The following is an 18,118-nucleotide window of genomic DNA, read 5'->3' on the forward strand; positions in this document are numbered from 1 at the left end:
CGCCGTGTCGCGTGACGTTTCGGGGCGGATTCGCGCGTACGTATCTAATTCTGTATCTTTTGTATCGTGAACGGTGTTTTACACACGTGCCGACGGACACTTTGGTGTCGTCAATGTTGTTTTCGTTACGTTAACGACTAATTTTATTTTCTATTTTTTTTTTTCACACACGACGTTTAAACATTGCGGAAATGTTGTTTCTTCAGTTGTAGACCGTCGCGTTAACTTTGCAAAATGCTCGAAAATAATTGCAGATAACATAAACCCGATGATGTATCAAGTTTTTGATGCCGTTCACTTCGGACAATTATTGGCTCGCATTGACGAAAAGCAATGGCGGTTCAGTGCAATCATATCAGTTAGAACGAAGCGTCCAACATGAACTGTGCCAAATCGATACTAACGACGTTTACTTGTTTAATTTTGAAAAAGTTTGGGACGAGATGGATGGAACGCGTCTTGAAAACGATTTTTTGAAAGAAACTTGCTGTAAGATTGTATCTCTTTCACAAGGTGCCGCGATACATAGACACTTAGTATAAACGCGCCGACAAACTACATACAATATTTTGTGAAAATAAATACAGACATCGATTATAGATTCGAATAGCAATTGATTTTAACGTGCTGTGATCGAAATGGACATGTTCATGTATGAACAAAACTCTGTCATGCTCCACTCGATATTCTCGCGTTAACGCCACACACACAATTGCCACGATACATCACAAAAAAAAAGTTCTCGTCAAGTGAGGCACTTCCTCGCAAACAAATCAAACGTGTTGTAAGGATGTAACAAGATAAAATAATGTAATATGCTTACACGGATAATTTGTTCTTCTACATTTTCTAATCTGTATTTTTTTTCTCTCTCTTTTTCCGTCGCGCTTCTACTGACGCGTCAAAAACAAACAAGAAACAAACGTGTTGCGAAGGTTGTTATCGCAAATTCGAGCTCTCGCAAAGAAGCAACAAATTTCCACCAAGGACGACCGTGTAATAATCGATCGCGTAGATGTGAGAGACCGCCCGGTATAAGTTGAAAAAAAAAAAAAATAAATAAATAAAACAATCATTACATTCTTGTAGAAAAAGTTTATTGTCTGAATTAATTTGTTAAGTATTTGTATGATAAGTTGCCTTGTAAAAATGTACCGACTTTAATAAGAAATTAAATGTGTTACTGAAAGAAAATCACAAATCGATTTCTCTTCAGTTTTTTTCTCAACAAACACACAACCTCCGTTTTTTCGTTGCGTTTTCGAAAATGACGGTGCGTAGAGAAGTAGCCGATTAAGCAAACCGATAATTGTAAAAGAACAGAGACAAATTATAAATTTTCACCGTACTTTCTTGTGTAATAAGACTGACTGATCGTTTGTAATGCTCGATATATAATCTCGTTGTGGGACGTGTATCGAGAGATTTATATATATACGTAAATTAATGTATATCTAGGAAAAAAACCACGTAATATATGTGTCTAGAGAAAGATCGCAGGAAAACCACAACCTTATATCATACTGTAAATAAAGAATTTGCGAAGTCGCATTTTTTAGAACGAGATAAGCGTTTTAGCGTTAAAAAATCTTAGCTGGAATAATCTTGAAAGGACTCTACTTAATAAAAAAAAAATCTGCAACATAAACAAGAAAACACGACTCTATATATATATACACATATATAAGCTCTAAGACATAATTCTGTTTTCAAATTCCTTGTTAACGCGCAAATAAAGGGATGCTAAACATTTCTGGCTTTTTGTAATTCATCATTTTTTTAACGTGAATTCAACGGTGAATTTACCGGTGAAGTAAGCTTATCTGCAGCTGATATCGTACTACGTGTTGTTTAGCTATATACATATTATATATATGTATTAAAACTGAAAAATAAATATATAAAACAGAGAAATATGTAAGAGCGAGAGTTTCCGTTGATATGTAGAGGTTCGAATAATATTTGTGCCTTCAGGCGTGTTTACATCTTTCGATTGTTCTTGATCAACTGTACAAGTTGATCGATTAACAATTGAAAATAAATTGAACAGGGTAATAAATTGTACATTTGTTTTATTCTAAGGTAAACAGCTTGTAAATATTTTGTCTCTCTTAAAATATTGTTCAATCAGCTTTTAATTTTTGATCAACAAAAATCAAAAACGTGTAAACGTACTCTCAAAAAGATTGTGCTGGGCATATTGGTAAAATATTCTTCTTTATTTTTATTATTTCCTATTTACATGTAATTACATTTAATCATTGATATAAGATGTATTGATTATATTAAATAATGTATTACGATATTCGATTTGATTCAAAAAAATATTTGATTGTAAAAATCAATGTATGTATATATATAGAAAATTAAACTCGACAACACTAGTGAGAGGGAGGAATGGAAAAACAGCACGTGACTTTACTTTAGTCACGTGTCTTTAAAAACCGGATTGAAATGTCACAGTACTCGCCAACACAGAGAAACGGAGAACAAAGCATGACCGCGTCTCACACATCATATAATACTCATATGAGAGGTGTCAGAAATAACGCACAAAAAATCAAACTCGAAAAATAGAGAGAGGATATAGATTGAATATTAAACACATAAAGTTAATATTCAGAACCATTTAGAGTTTTGACGGAAAGCTTCGTAAGTTTGTTTTGTAATGTTTATATTACATTACAATTCTTAAATTGCAAGCGATCTTGAAATGCGTGTAATCGCAACTATTATTGGAAGTCGATTGATCTATCTAAAAGAATTAAAACTGTGCTTTGTATTACGAATAGCCGCGCGGGGGTGTACACCTAATCAAATTTTCTGCGCAAAGCAACAAAGTAATAAATTTTTATATAATACGCTAGAACGAAAATATTGTTCTCTATTAATAGTTTTATCGTATACACCGTTTTATAAAAAAACGTTTCTTTGTAATTACTTGCAGTCGTAAACAAGTAGTACGCGACTTTTACGAGTATCTCAAGGTATCTGTTAATAACTTGCCAACACATTTGTTACGTAGTTTGGCTTATGTCAGATGAAACAAAATATATACCGTATATATTCGCTATATATATATATATATATATACTAATTGAAAATAAGTCCGTCAGAATACTAAATGTATATCACACTTATTCGTTGTGTTTCTGTCTGTCCATATCCCTCAGATGATTGGACAGCAATTCCCATTTGGACGCCCACGGCGGTTTGTCTACCTCTTGTGTATTGACTTCTTCTATCAAATTCATTAATCGAACGAAGAACTCATTGAGTTTGCCAGCGGTTCCACGTCGCAGTTTCTGAAAATGTTTATCTGAAATATACAAGGTTTTTTTTGTTTTTCACATCGATGTCGGAAACTCGTTACGTGTTGTTATCTCCGTGTTCAGATCGGTTCGATAAGTGGTGTCTATGAGTGTGCTCTTTTACTGTCGTCACAAAGACGCGCTATGATTATTGATGCTGAAATATAAATAGGGCGAAAAAAATGGACGTCCGTACAAATCAATATTTCTGGGTATCGCGATATGACGCAGATAAGGTATAAAGTTGACGGATAGCACGGAACTCCGCAATTATATATCGGGTGTCTTTATATAAACATCTTTATATAAAAATGCTATTTCTTGAAAAGTCATTGTATCGATTGTGCGTATAACTTTCTTCCGCACGATGTAAGAAATAACAAATAATAATTTTTTACTGTGCGTCTATAGTATTTTCAAAATTATAATCTATATATTATGATCACAATGTAAAATAATTATATTATATGTAAATAATTGTGCGGATAATGAAAATATGAACCTATTAAATACATACGTGGAGGATAAAAGGAGTTCTTGATCCAGATTGTTTGCTGCGTCAACGCCGCTATCAGCCGTTTGGTAATTAAACTCTGACTTTCGGCCGTTACGGGTCTTAAGCGGGTGACAAATCGCAGGAAGTATTCTAATAAGTATCTTGTGCAGACAGGTAGTTTCGAGAGGCACCGCTGCGGCTTCGAACTCCAGACAACGATGTAACTGAGACTATCGACGTCAAGAAGCGGATACTTGAGAGTCTCTAGCCACTCGAACAACAATGCGGACAGCACCTCCAAATTGGTTTCTAATTCTAATCGTTGCCACACGGTGCATCGGTGGTTCAAATCGCTCTGAATAAACGGATTTTCAATTTTTATCAATGTTAATATTTAAATCTTGTTACTTATGTCACACAATGCTTAAAGTATTGATGCAACACTTTAAATATACATTAACAACAATCAATAATGACTTGACAAGGAAAAAGTTTTTTATACGTGGACAAGTTCTGTATCTAGTCTATATGATCTTATATACACTTGATTGTATTTAATCGGCAAATTTAGAATTTGCTCATATGTGAAGAACTAATTTTCCGGGTTTATAGTACACAATTATAATAATACGCGGAACAAAATTGTATACCTATTACAATGCTATTTTAAATTGAGTTAGATATTTTACGTGACTTTGCGGACAATGGTCGATTTAATATTTTATGATTCTAGGGGTGTTTATAGACAAGAATGTGGTAGAAGAAACTGAATGAATATTTCTGCACGTGTGAATACACACACACACATATAATCATCTAACGATATTCTTAAAACCGTGCCAAGTACCTGATAATTGTGCAAAAGTTTCTTGGCGGCATCGGGAAGAACAGCGCTGTCCGTTATGAGCGCCTTTATAGCTTCCTCGGCATTTATCGTTTTGTAATCATCGCGGGGAATGTTTCGCAAGCTCATGTGCGACTGAATCTCCTTGTAACAATCGTTGTCAAACAGATCCTGATCGTGAATGCCGTCACCCAGAACGTCGTCGATGCAGTTGTCGTCCAGACCTGTCTCGCGGCGCACAAAATATCGTATTGTTCAGATTTTGCATTATTATTTCATCGAGAGATACCATATCGAAATGTGTGCGAATAAAGACGATCGAACAGTCTAGTTAAATTAATCAGCAAATCGAAAGTAACCTGGAAATGCGGAGTCGCAGGACGGGGTGTCCGGCGACATGCAAAAGACGTCGCTCAATCTTCCTATGTCATCGGGAGTATCTCGGGACGAAACTTGACTGCTACCCGCTTTTGAAGAGGCTACAACACACACGTTAGTAAATAAATATTTCAGCGGCTTTTCTGTTAGAGAAATTAATAATAAATTAAATTGTTGACATATCATTTAAAAAAACGGGATTTTCTTTCTCACACGAGAAAGAACCGAATGTACTTGCAAAACGGCAATGGAGTAAAGATCGTAACTTTTAAAGCAATGTGTAATTATTTGCTCACATAAAAAATACCCAGGGACAAACGAAGGTTAATTAAATGCCGCAAAAATTGCTCTGTTATTACGTTAAAATGTAACATTTCTCACTTGCGTATTCGTACGACGAGTCCGTGAGGGATTCCGCCCACGAGTAGGAGTGTCGCATATTACCGTCACGGAATTTTTCCAGCATGTGACAAATAAAACGTTTTGTGAAGGGCACGTTGGAAACCGCGTACGTGATTTCGGACGGCGAGTTGTCCTCCTGACAGTCGCACAACTGAAGTATCCTCTCGCAAATGATAAAAACGATCTGGGAATAATGCAGACACGGTAATTAATCGGTAAATAAAACATAAGCTTAATATTATAATTACATTAATTTTTAAAAAATGTCAGAGAGAAACTTCATGTCGCGTCTTCACCTTTGGGATGTGCTTGAAAGTACGTTGCTCATATCCGTGTAGAATGTTGTATTGCTTTTTCAGGTACATTTGAAGGCTGCAGGGCTTGCGATCCCCGGTCGTGCTGTACAAGGGAAACACTATCATCTGCGGAAGCACGAAGTGCTCGAATTCTTGAATGCAAAGTATTTGTCCGCGCGTTTGTATCGCGCACGGACGCTTCATGCGAACGAATCTTATTGCATCGTTCGCCTTCACACGAAGACTGTAAATTAGGTAGCACGCGATCAAAACGCCGGTCCTGCCGAGACCTAAAAAAAAAAAATAAATAAAAAAAAAAATTTTGTTCTCCTCAGGTCGCAACGCAACCCGGATCTAATTTATGCGCCTGTCACACACGTCGCTATAGCTAGAAAACAAAATCTGTTAGAAAAACTCCAACGTCTTTAAATAATATTTCAGAGTATACACATTGTCAAAATTATATAATATAAAGTGAGAATTTGCATAATATATATAAAGTGAAAATATTATAAAGTAAAAATTCGCACAATATACAAGTACATTTTATATTGCACAGTTTTGTAAAATTAAGTTTTTATCTGCTGCTTCAACATAACAATGCATAAAAAAATGATTAATACACTTAGAAGCAAGTATATCTCCGGAGACCATCTGACTTTTCTTTATGAGCCACAACACGTATGATTAATTCGCTTGCTTTCGCGCGATCAGATCTCTATATTTTAACGCATTACAACGCAGAAATTTGCCAGACACACGCTTATATAGATCGACCTTCCGCGAACGTGCATACATACGGAAATAAATAGTTCTCTCGAGTGTGTTATTTACATGTAAAAACACAAATATGATGTGCTCACGCGTAATGTATAAAAATATACGCGCGTTGCGTCACGTGCTCGCTTATCGCTCCGCTCGCATTTTGTGTTTTAATGAAAATTGAAATTCTCTCTCGCGACGCGCGGCGACGTCCGTGACGCTAATAACAATTATATCAAATAAAGCGTGGCGCAGATGGGTTTTTATTATCACTGATCACGCTCTTACCTAAATTGCCTGCTTTCCACATCGTACGACAAAGCAAGCGCGTAAGTACTAAAAGTTTTTCTTATCACACACTTGGGCGATTTTCCGCCCGAGTTTTTATCGCACAAATTGTTGTTGAGATAATGTAATACAACCAGTGTTTTTAAATTGCGCGCATCATAAATCCTGATCGTATTCTTAATCGAAATCGTTATGTTCCGCTGGCATTCGATGTTGAGTGATTCGCGTGCAGCGTAAAGATGCATCGAATGCACGGTACACACGCTCATTAGCCGACTTTGTACACACGCAATCATAATATTGTGAGCGACTAAAACGTGCTTCACGTGTTTCTTCTTCTTAGATCAATATACTTAGATTTGCGTATCGTTCATCAAGTTTATACAGAGATAACGTTATTCGCGCGAATTCGCGCGGTGAATGACGCAAATACGTACGTTAAAATGTAATGGAGATGGACATGTAAAAAATTAATTAGTGATCAGAAGTACCGTAACAGCTCAACAATAAAGTAACAAGCGGAAAATAAATCAGAATTTCAAAACGAAAACATATTGTACTCGCGTATTTCTTTATTATAGCAAAAAATGTTCTCGATAAAATACACGTTGAAAAACCATAAAAATTAACACACGCACGCGATACGTTGTAATAAATTCAAAAAAAAGCCATGATCGCGCTGCGGGCGATGGAATTGGGTCAAGCGCAGAGAAAAATCGATTTACCGGCATGACAGTGAATGGCCACTCTTCCCTCTTGCACGGCAAAGGCCACGACCTTGACCATGTCCAGGAGTTTTCCCATGGTGGCGTCGCCATAATCCTTCAGAGCGAAATTGTAATAGTAAACTGCGAACAAGACGACGATCAGGAAAACCTGAGGCCTCGTGGTTTAAAATAGGAGCGGGCCGTAAAAGCGATCGTTATTTCGGGACTTTTCTTTCACGGCGCATAGATATATACTTTTGCTGCATTGCATGTTACATCGCGAGACTCTTCGATCTAGCTGGGTGGTTGTTAGGACTGTGAAGAAGAGACGCTCGCTTCTTCGCGCATTCAACGCGAGGACGCATCCAACTCGCAACTTTTGAACTCTATTATTATTATTATTATTATTGCAATTTTTAATTAATTCAAGAGTTCTTGCCCTCTTATCATGGCACCTCGCCATACAATTTGCATATCAAATGCAATAAGTTGGATTAGCGTCGATCGATTCGCGTGAGCAATTACTTAATGTTGCATCATTAGCGGCGCGTATGACGAAGCAATTTTTGTTGGAATGCTAATATCTCTTAATGACGCGTATATATATAATATATAACGAGAAACGCGCGGTAATCGGTTAAACGTTGCAATATAAGGAACACGGACTTTGCTGAGCGTCTTTTAATACCTACTGCCGTTTTTCATGAAAATGTTGGGATCGTATGTGAAACCGCTCTCTTCGAGTGGGCCACCGCAGCTCGCATGCTCGCCGGGTGTTTGCAAATTTATTATGGTCTTGATGCTCCATCCTTGGAACTGGGCGATTATGTCCTTTTTTATTATTTGCGCGGTGTTGGGTCGTGCCATCGCAAGAACGTCGTCGGTTACCCTAAAATCATTTTCGGTCGGATGAGCCGATTTTAGATATATCGGTTCGCGTTCACATGCAAACACAGGGAGACACGCGTTTTAGTGGATATATATATCTAAATAACGAATTTGTGACTTTACTCGCGTGTCCATTATGTAAACGAGAAGGAGCATGTTAATATATGGCAAGTTACATATTTTATCCCTCCCCCGAGCAAATCTCCTCGTGCAGTTACGAATTGAGCGATGCTTCGACAGAATGTCAATAGCAAGCGTGGCTCGAACGTAACGGAGCGTGTATTAAATCGGCATAAATTATTCGCGATGATATACTGCCGGTTTGTATTTATTATATTTTAATAAAGTGATTTTTAAGACGTTCCCCAAACGCGAGTGCGGAGCTACAGTGTTGTAATTTTTATACACAGAATATGTTTCGCGGTTATACAATAATTATAAACAAAAAATGCACGATCAGCGAATTCTATAAGAGTATTAAAATTAACAAGAAAAAATAGAAAACAATCGTGCTTTTGTTGCTAGCACAGTTTGTTTCGTCAATGACATGTTCTTTTGTTATTGTTGTATCGTAAAAATTTAATCCGCGAGGAAGGAGATCAGATTTGCTTACCAATGCGAAAAGACGTTCTGTATTGCCATGTGAACGGCCGGCCAAGCTTTTGGATTTTCATATTTGCATCTGGACCCGCCGCAAAAAATTGCGCACTGTATAGACTGCGGCGTGAATTTTCGCAAATTCTCCGAAAACTTATTGTATCCCGCTTGAATCTCGCACAGATTTCGTTGCGCGTTTTGAAGTCCCGCCGGAATTAACGAGCTTACATCCATTCTACACGTGCAAATGAAAAACTTGATAGTACATTTTATTTTAAACACACATATTTTAGTTGCAACTTGTTGAATTTGCAATAAAGTTCAACAATTCAACATAATTTTATTACCAAAATTATATAAAATTTCGTGTGCGAATCTAAGAAGAATTTAGTTAATAAATACGTACATTTGCGAAAATGTTCACGTGCTTTTCCATCTCATAGCTATGCGCGAAAATAATGATCGATTTTGTTTGCAATCAAACTCTCGTTGGAAAAATGAGAAAATCGCGCGAGACTTCAACCGCTATATCCGACTCGACACGTCGACGTAGTTAATGGAAAAAAGACACTAACATACTGGGGTAAGCGCATAGCGACTGGCGGTTCCGCTGCTACGACGCTGTTTTATCAGTTGGATGAATCGCGCAAGGGGTTGCGCCTGCGTCGAGTATCGATAATCGTGAAATTTCGTGTACGTGCATATACGTGTACGCGCGTCGGCGTTCTATTAGTTCCAAGTAGTTGTGCGAAGGCTTGGGGTAAATAATACAAAGTAAAGCGCACGCCGCGCGTGAGGTGCATGACCTTTCGATTGTAGAAGCGAATTTGCGTGTTTAACACAGCCACTGTGCTAGTTTTTTTTTTTTTTTTTTTTCCCAAATCAAACAGTAAAATTAAACCTCGAGCAATAGGCGAAGAATTTTGGTAAATTGACAAGCGAATTTCCGAAATTCTCGACATTGCTTCGCCAAACCAAATTTTGCAGAAATTTTTCATATTTAAAAAATTTTTTGGAGTTATTTCATTAAAATACGTTATTTCGTTTGTTCTTGTGTGAATTATATTACTGGAAATAAAGTTCGAAATTTTATATTATTGTTTTCTCGAATTGTTTTCGGGGATTTCCCCCATTTTACATTTTAGAGAAACTGAAAAGAACATCCGCGTGATTTGAGAATAAATTTCAACTCGAGGAGAGAAAATAAAAAACTCAGCGTATCGATTGAAGCTTGAAAACTTTCTATTCGAAAACCATCCGCCAATCGTCTGATTAAATTCCTAGTTTCCTGCGAACGTCACAAGTTTCGTTCCAATTGTTTGGTCGGAAAGATTCGGACGGTGCTCCAGCTGGTCTGTCCGGCGCTTACCGGCCGACAGTAAGACGTTGTTTCGAACAAACGGCTTCTGTAACGGGGATGCCGTATGTACGGTATACGGAGAAACCATGGCCCGTCAGGTGTAGTAGGCAGATTTGTAGATAAGATTAGTCGAATATATCAGAGTCGTGCAAGAGTTTCCGAACGTTTCGACTGCGTATCGCTGGTGCGAGAACGAGGACGAGAGGATGTCCGGCTTCGACGAGAATCCCTTCGGGGAGCCTACGATCAACGATCCTTTCTCCGTAAGTAGCTAATCCTCCCGCGTGTGACAGTGACGAAATCGAAACATGTGCGGCCTAGCAGCCTGCAATATTGCTCGCGTATCTGTCAAATCACGTCAGATCCAACATCTCGCCGGTATCTCTTGCTCGCTCTGTTTGTCACGCGAAAACGTTAAATCATGCGCTCCGTCGCACGATTTTGACCCGATAAGTGGACGTCCCGAATAATGATTATTGGATGTGTCATCCCAATGTCGACCAAAATATCCGCCTGCTTGGTGGAAAAATCCGATAAAAAAAAATATTCTTCTGTCGTTGCGCGATCGCAACGTTTTCTCTTCGTCGCGAAGCTAATTAACTGCTGCAAATCGTATAATTTTTATTTTTATGTGTTTGTAACATTCTCGCGTCTGTTACCACACAAATTGTGACGTTGCACAATAAAGTCTGAACATTGCTCTATGCAGAGTTGATTGTATTTTTATTTTAATCACTTCCCTGGAATTTTAATTGCAAAGTGTATTTTGAAAAATAATCTATTCTTTAGTAAGAATTCAGTGAAATATGTTGTTGTTCTGTGTACAATGTACGACATAAGTTTTTTTCATATCTTAAATAATAAGGAAACGAGATAAGATAAGCAATTCTGCGAAGTAAAAACAAAAGAAGAAAGACGAAATGTATTAATATTGAACACAGGACCCTGCCATACGAAGGGCAGTGACTTCTACGCCAGCTAGCAGAGGTCTGGAGGATTATAATCCTTTTGCTGACCAAGGCACTCAGGGTACTACACAAGTCAGAGGGGCGGTGAATCCACCTATCTATGGTGGAGTTGGTGCGACACAGCAACCTGCTACATTGCAACCTACCAATCAAGAAGCACCTCCACCTGCGTACGCTCGCACTCCACAGCAGACAGTTAATGCAGCACTTGGAAGTACTTTGTCACCTCCGTCAGATGTAAATTTCTCCGTTAAATATTGGATTTAGAATGGAATTTCTACTAGATCTTCTTTTTTCGAGAGACGTAAATCTCTCTTTAAGATTGAATATAAGAACTTCATTGTACCTTTCAGCAACGAGCGGAACCAGAATGGAAATCCAGAACAGAGGAAGAAATGAGAAATACGCCCTACTATCGTTAGTGCATTATTTTTATATATAAAATGTGTATTTTTAAATATTTTAACAAAAATCCTGGATATTCTTTGAATAATTATTGAGGTAATTGTTAATTACAGCAAGGCGAAATAATTGGCCTCCGTTACCGGATAAATGTTGTTTTCAACCATGCTTTTATCAGGATATCGATGTCGAGATACATACTGATTTTCAAAAGATTGTGAGGCAATTGTATTACCTCTGGATGTGTAAGCGTTATTAATTATGCACAATAGTGTTTTTTTAATTTTAAATGCTGCGTATACATTTGCGCGTCTCTTTACAGTTCACGGCTGTGTTCTTTTAATGAATGTAATTGGAGGATTTGTTCTGATGCTCTATGGTAAGGGTTTCTCTGCGTTTGGCCTGGCTATCTTATATCTCATACTTTTTACTCCATTCTCGTTCATGTGCTGGTTTAGACCAGCGTACAGGGCTTTCAAGTAAGATAAAAATCCGCTCATAAGAGTCACATATGAAGTTTGAGAAATAGAATTAAACTAAGTTCGCTTTGATCTCTTTCAGGAACGATAGCTCCTTCAACTTTATGGTTTTTTTCTTCGTCTTCTTCTTTCAACTAATTGTCACCAGTATTCAGGCTATAGGTATTCCCGGAGCAGGCACTTGGTAATACATAATTTTCTGTTGCATTTTGGTCATAAACACACCATGGGATATTTATAACACAAATCAAATGTTATGTTTTTTTAGCGGTATAATCATAGCGATTAGTTTGTTCGATTCGACGGCCAAAGGAATCTTCATCGGTCTTCTTATGCTCTTTGTCGCAATTTGTTTCGTCATTGCGGCATGTGGTGATCTTTTACTGCTCACCAAGGTATATGGTTTTTTCATATTAAAAATATATTTTTCTATGATATGATTATTAATTTTTTTTTGTTAATATCTGAAAAGCAAACTCATGGAATTTTGTTTGTTTGTTTTCAGATACATCGCATTTATCGTACGTCCGACGCGAGTGTCACGAAGGCGCAGCAAGAATTCGCTACAACATTTTTGCGAAACGAGCACGTGCAAAGCGCCGCGAGCAACGTCGCGGCGAGCGCGGTTCGCTCCCAGATGGCCAACGCTGCTAACCAACCGCGTTATTAAAATAATTCTATCAACTTTTATTTGTTCCACGACACACTACGTTACACTATGTTCTGGCTTTACATCATTCAGTAAGTGAATAGATCTCATTTTAGTTTCGCTGTTTATAGAAACGCCATTTGTATTGCTAAACGGTACGGGCAATACGCGAATATTTGCTTCGCGGTCGTTAAGTCTCGGATATATCGTTTCATCAACAACGCGGTAATTATATGGCTATATTCTTGCGAAATAACGAACTGCTAACTATCAGTGTTTCGCTAAAGAAAATCTTTCGAAACTGACACGTATTGTGTTTCTAAATACTTTAACACAAAATTACTACATGTCCAAATATTTCTGCACAAGAGGTCGACATGTTTGTGTTTATTATTCGTTATGTTTATTTATAAGCTAATCAAATTAGGATGTACACACTGATGTGAGTGAGCTATTAATAATCATATCTCCATAATGTTATTATTATTACATAATTTTGCTTACATTTATCTGTTTTCATACGTTATAGTAGCGTAGTCCTCATTGACAATGTGATCATGTTATAGGAATGTCACAATGTGATCATGTTATATAGGAGAAAAAATATCACAATAATTAAATTTATTCTAAGTAACTTAAAAAAAAACCTGTCTCTTATAGAACAATTTTACTCGTGTTTGTTGAATATTAACATAAAAAAACGCTAATTTGTGAATATTTAGAATTTGTTTTTGGAAACCTTGTAAAATTCTACTAAACATTCCTGTTTTATTAATTAAATCACGTTGTTTTACGATGATTGTTTTATTGAACAAATCTTAGTTTTGAGAATGTCTTGGATGAAATAATTCGAAGAAAAAATTTAAATTTCATTAAAAAATGTTCATAAGAAATTTTATGTGAGCTGATTTTTATAATTTACATGTGAGCATCAAGGGATAATAGTTATTGTAAAAACTTTAGATATGCATACTTTTCCGATAGAATAATTAAAAATTCGATTGTTATTTGTTTGCAAGCGAAGTGTATGAAAAAACATTTAATTTGCATATTCTCTCCTTATATGAGATAATAATACTAATAAAAATAATACCAAACACAATTAAAATTCCTAAAATCAATCGTTACAACTGTAATTATAAATGTAAGTAAGAAAAATAAAAATCACATTTTATAAAATGGCATAATAGACATGTTATATAATTAATTGATATTATGAACAATTTGTTTAAGTCTCGGTTGTAATATAAAGATTAATATTTATATGTATTCTTGTAAATCGAGTTTTTTGAGTAAGTCTTGTGCTGTAAAAACACGTTAAAATATCAATATAAAGAAATGTTAAAAGAAAGGAACTTTGTTCCGCGTGCGTGTTACCTTTAGAATGATATGTCGCAATTGGATTTATTGGAAATGGACAGCCGACGTCGGAATTGTCCAAATTGGTTTCAATCAATTCCGCTGCAGTCACAGCGTCAACAACTTCCACCTCATTTCGAAACATGAGTTTTGCATGACCTTCCGCTAATCTGAAGAAAATTGTTTTTTACTTTAAATTCGTATTTACTAATTTCTTTTAGCATAGGTGGAACTGATAAACAAGAAAGAAATTTTTCTTTCTCGTACATTGATGACTAAGCGAATAATAATATACACACCTGATAAGACTATCTAAAAGTCGTACTGTTGTTCTTTCAGGCCTTCTTAACGGATTTGATCTGTGATAAAGATAAGTTGCGCTAAGTATTCTCTTTGCTGCTTCAGTTAGCACCGGCTTCAATGCGCGCACATGCGCGAAATATTCACAGAGAGTCTCTTCCGTCCACAAGCCAGTTAGATTTTGCGGACCCATGTATGTCTCGAAAAATCTACAACAGCATTTCATCATGCAATCTGTAAATTGCGAGAAATCTTGATGTCATAAAAGAGAAATGGGTATAAAAAAAAAAAGAAATATTTATTACAAATTGTTTCCTTCCTCTTCGCAGGCCATTTTCAAGATGTGACTCGATGTCATTTTGTCCCATTCGGGATTTCTGTTGTCTTTCAGAAGAAGTATCAGATCGAAACGCGACAAGAGAGGATTTCCCAAGCAGGTTTTCCAATCCGTACCCTTGAAACATCCACCGTCCGGATTGGTGGCTGCGATGATGGAACAGCGACAATTTAAGGTGCTCAACATGCCGGCTTTGGCTATAGAAATTGTTTGTTGTTCCATCGCTTCGTGTACAGAGGTTCTGTCGTGCGAGCTCATTGTCGTGAACTCGTCCACGCAACACACACCACCGTCGGCGAGTACCAAGGCGCCGGCTTCTAAATGCCAACCGTCTGAATCCTACAATCTTATCTCTCGCAGTATATCGCGCAAAAATAATTTATATAAGTGGAAACTATAAGTAAGACAATTTTAACATGTACTAACTTTAACAGCAGCTGCTGTGAGTCCAGCAGCAGTGGTACCGATGCCAGTTGTAAAGACGGATCGTGAACTCAATCGGGACGCAGCACGAAGCAATTGCGATTTGCCAGTGCCAGGATCTCCTATCAGAAGTAGATGAGGTTCACCTCTTACGCGTGTTCCCGTTTCGCTTGTTTTTGCCACACCACCGCACATAACAACGGCCAATGCCAATTTCGTAATATACATCCCGTACAACTATCATCCGAGAAAAACGCAGAACGCTTATTAAAAGAGATTTGTGTTACAGGTTTAATATTGCAAGGCGTTATTTTGTAATATGTAAATGTAAATTTAAGTGTATATACTTGGGGACAGATAGAAGCGAGAATATTGTCTCTGCCGGCTAACGCGTTATCTCGATAATGTTCCCAGTATGCCGTAAAAGTGTCTTTTAACTCGGCAGTGGAAAATGTCGCCTCTGAGACCTTTCTGCGAACAGAAACGCTATTTGCCATCAGAAACGTCGTGGCTTCCGCACGTTGGCCCACTTTCAACGTAACCCAGTTTCGTATAATTACTCCGCTGCAAATAATTTTACAAGTAATTTAGTTTTTACCCAGTTGGAATAATTACAATTTCGTTTTTCTCCTCCTTTTTAAGCGATATATCAACCTGATGTCTACGTTATCTCCGGGTCTACATTTGTCAACAAGATCGTCCAACAAAACTATCTGTAGTCCCACTGAGTAACAGCTTCTTGTATCTGTTTTACACTTATCCTGTATAAAAATATCGATTAGTGCATATTTGATGTTTAAGAACACACACAATACTAATATAATTTTAAGATACGCGAAATTTTCTCTACATACTTGAATCTTCATTTCTTGATAATCTGAACAATCACCTTGTTGCAAGGATGTTGCGACTGTTACATTTTGCGACCGACACGATTCGCAGTGTTTAACATTTCTAAACATTCGTCTTTCCCACTCCAACTAGAATCAATATAAGTGAACTTAAAATTCATTGTATCTCACAGATATTAGACTTTACTTACTTTGGCAACATTGACATAGCTGCACTTCTTACAGACAAAACGCTTCTTCAGGTTTATAACACTAGGCTGGGACATACGCACTACGATTCCGGATGTCGAAATCAGCTCGCCAATCTGACCTGTGTCGATTTTCAATGGCACCGCAATAATTCTGACGTGAATCTGCACATTGACAGTAAAACAGAAACTGAATTATCAACAAAAGCATGTACCAATAATTGTCAACAGTAAAACCAAATTTGCAATGTGTCAAACTAGAATTAATTCACACGTAAGTGAACTGATGCCACTAAAAATTCATACTCTGGTTTTTACTATTTGGATTCCTTCGCACAGCCTTTCCTGAGCTCTGATCGCTGCCTCATCACACAGTGGTAAATAGTGTCTGGGATTTCGCAGGATCTTCTCTGCATTTTCTGTATCAGCTTCGAACAGCGACACAAAGCTGGAAGATTCGAGCGTATAAAGAATAATATAACAAATTTATATTACACAGAATTTCGTTAAAAAGTGCTGATGAAGAAGCAATTTACTTCACATATATCGAGTAGACCAGATTATCCTCTGCGGCATTTAAAATCTCTTTTATATCTTTCTCGTGATGCTTTAGAAGATAATCTTCAAGCATGTCGACGGCTTGCAGCAATGTGTCAACTATAATTTTTTATTGTTAACAGTGTACCTATAAATTAACACTTTTGCAGGAAGTAGGAAATGGGGTTATTTATTTATTGTGCCTTCAGCCAACAGTTATTAAACTTTTTTAACACTTTTATGAGAAATAACATATCGCAACGCATGTACACACTCCAAGACCTGTCAACCTGTCAACCTGTGTCACACGTGATCATTCGCAGTTGTTTTCCCGCCAAATAACTGCGCACAAATGCAGCCACTATGTGAATTTCATATTCCTCTAGATTTCAGATCTTTTTCCCTAGCGTGAACTCGTGCAGAAAGTGCAGTTTGTGCAAAGCGCGCAACTTTACGCATGCGCCGCGCAGTTCGCGCCAAATAAGATGTCCCGCGTACGTACCGCCGCGTCTGCAAAACGATCGCGTGTTTTTCGATTAAACTAAGAAAAGTGGAAACAGTAAGAGAATAAATTTGAATTACAATAAAATAACATGTGTTCGGTGTGCAACGTGCGTGTATTGTCACGAGAAACGAGGGGTTTGACAAGCGGCGGCTGATCAGAAACTTTCCCGACTGCAGTGCGATACATCCACCTCCATTCACTCCGGATTCTTCCAGGATTCTATCAAAGGTATGAATATTCATTCTCTTTATTGTTTTTAACGTATAAAGTAAAGAAACAAAAACGCATAAGAACATAATTTCTACTTTCTTGTCGTCTCTTTCGAAACTACGAAAGTTATAATATAATAGAAGGGCAAATTGTGTAGCGCAAAATTGTTGCGCGAAAAACATTGTTATTTATATAATCATTTAATTTATAATTTAATTCATGTGTTTTATACATATTCATAGGTTTTTTATTTCAATAAGAGAACAATTGACACATTCTCGACAGATATTATTCGTTTCGAAAGAGCGCGACTACATCATGTTGGCGTTGATATACACAGAGAGCGCAGGGGCAGTAGTCTGCTACTAAAACACTATCAATGCCACAGGGTCGTCAGCTCTGTCAGTTAAACGCTTGAAATTCCATTTGAGCCGAAAAGCGCTCTCTAACGCGCGCCGCGGTTCGAGAGTCGGTCGCAGTTTCGATTACTTTTCGCCAAACCGCATCGGCGACTGACCTCCATTAATCGATCGCCGTCGTCCGTTCGTTCCATAATTCGCGCGTCGCGGTTTTCTGCGGGA

At 37.4% G+C, this 18,118-nt stretch overlaps 2 protein-coding genes across 2 annotated transcripts; one reads left to right on the top strand and one right to left on the bottom strand.

Annotated features, from left to right (window-relative positions):
• Positions 1-2,238: 2,238 nt before the first annotated feature.
• Positions 2,239-17,140, bottom strand: LOC109855668. Its single transcript, XM_020430135.1, has 18 exons — positions 16,822-17,140; positions 16,592-16,733; positions 16,289-16,450; positions 16,101-16,226; positions 15,901-16,007; positions 15,594-15,810; positions 15,250-15,483; positions 14,792-15,162; positions 14,486-14,695; positions 8,986-9,204; positions 8,177-8,373; positions 7,503-7,625; positions 5,728-6,017; positions 5,411-5,615; positions 5,011-5,130; positions 4,655-4,875; positions 3,829-4,162; positions 2,239-3,319 (listed from the first exon to the last, which is right to left on the bottom strand). The coding sequence occupies exons 1-18, from the start codon at positions 16,914-16,916 to the stop codon at positions 3,138-3,140; spliced, it is 3,555 nt and encodes a 1,184-aa protein (XP_020285724.1). The 5' UTR covers positions 16,917-17,140; the 3' UTR covers positions 2,239-3,137.
• On the top strand, positions 10,392-13,080 carry LOC109855667 (secretory carrier-associated membrane protein 5B). The gene is made up of 8 exons (XM_020430134.1): positions 10,392-10,592; positions 11,271-11,534; positions 11,651-11,714; positions 11,816-11,944; positions 12,022-12,178; positions 12,261-12,362; positions 12,447-12,573; positions 12,684-13,080. Exons 1-8 carry the CDS (start codon positions 10,536-10,538, stop codon positions 12,846-12,848), a joined length of 1,065 nt encoding a protein of 354 aa, XP_020285723.1. The 5' UTR covers positions 10,392-10,535; the 3' UTR covers positions 12,849-13,080.
• Positions 17,141-18,118: the final 978 nt, after the last annotated feature.

Source organism: Pseudomyrmex gracilis, unplaced genomic scaffold (genome assembly GCF_002006095.1).
Source record: "Pseudomyrmex gracilis isolate BER0280 unplaced genomic scaffold, ASM200609v1 scaffold_95, whole genome shotgun sequence".
NCBI lineage: Eukaryota > Metazoa > Arthropoda > Insecta > Hymenoptera > Formicidae > Pseudomyrmex > Pseudomyrmex gracilis.

Coding starts and splice junctions, on each gene's coding strand:
- LOC109855667 (XM_020430134.1), top strand. CDS start 10,536: ATGTCCGGCTTCGACGAGAATCCCTTCGGGGAGCCTACGATCAACGAT. Junction 10,593..11,270: donor CGATCAACGATCCTTTCTCC/GTAAGTAGCTAA, acceptor TATTGAACACAG/GACCCTGCCATACGAAGGGC. Junction 11,715..11,815: donor GAGAAATACGCCCTACTATC/GTTAGTGCATTA, acceptor TGTTAATTACAG/CAAGGCGAAATAATTGGCCT.
- LOC109855668 (XM_020430135.1), bottom strand. CDS start 16,916: ATGCTTGAAGATTATCTTCTAAAGCATCACGAGAAAGATATAAAAGAG. Junction 16,451..16,591: donor TCCAAATAGTAAAAACCAGA/GTATGAATTTTT, acceptor GTCAATGTGCAG/ATTCACGTCAGAATTATTGC. Junction 4,163..4,654: donor AACTTTTGCACAATTATCAG/GTACTTGGCACG, acceptor CCGTTTATTCAG/AGCGATTTGAACCACCGATG.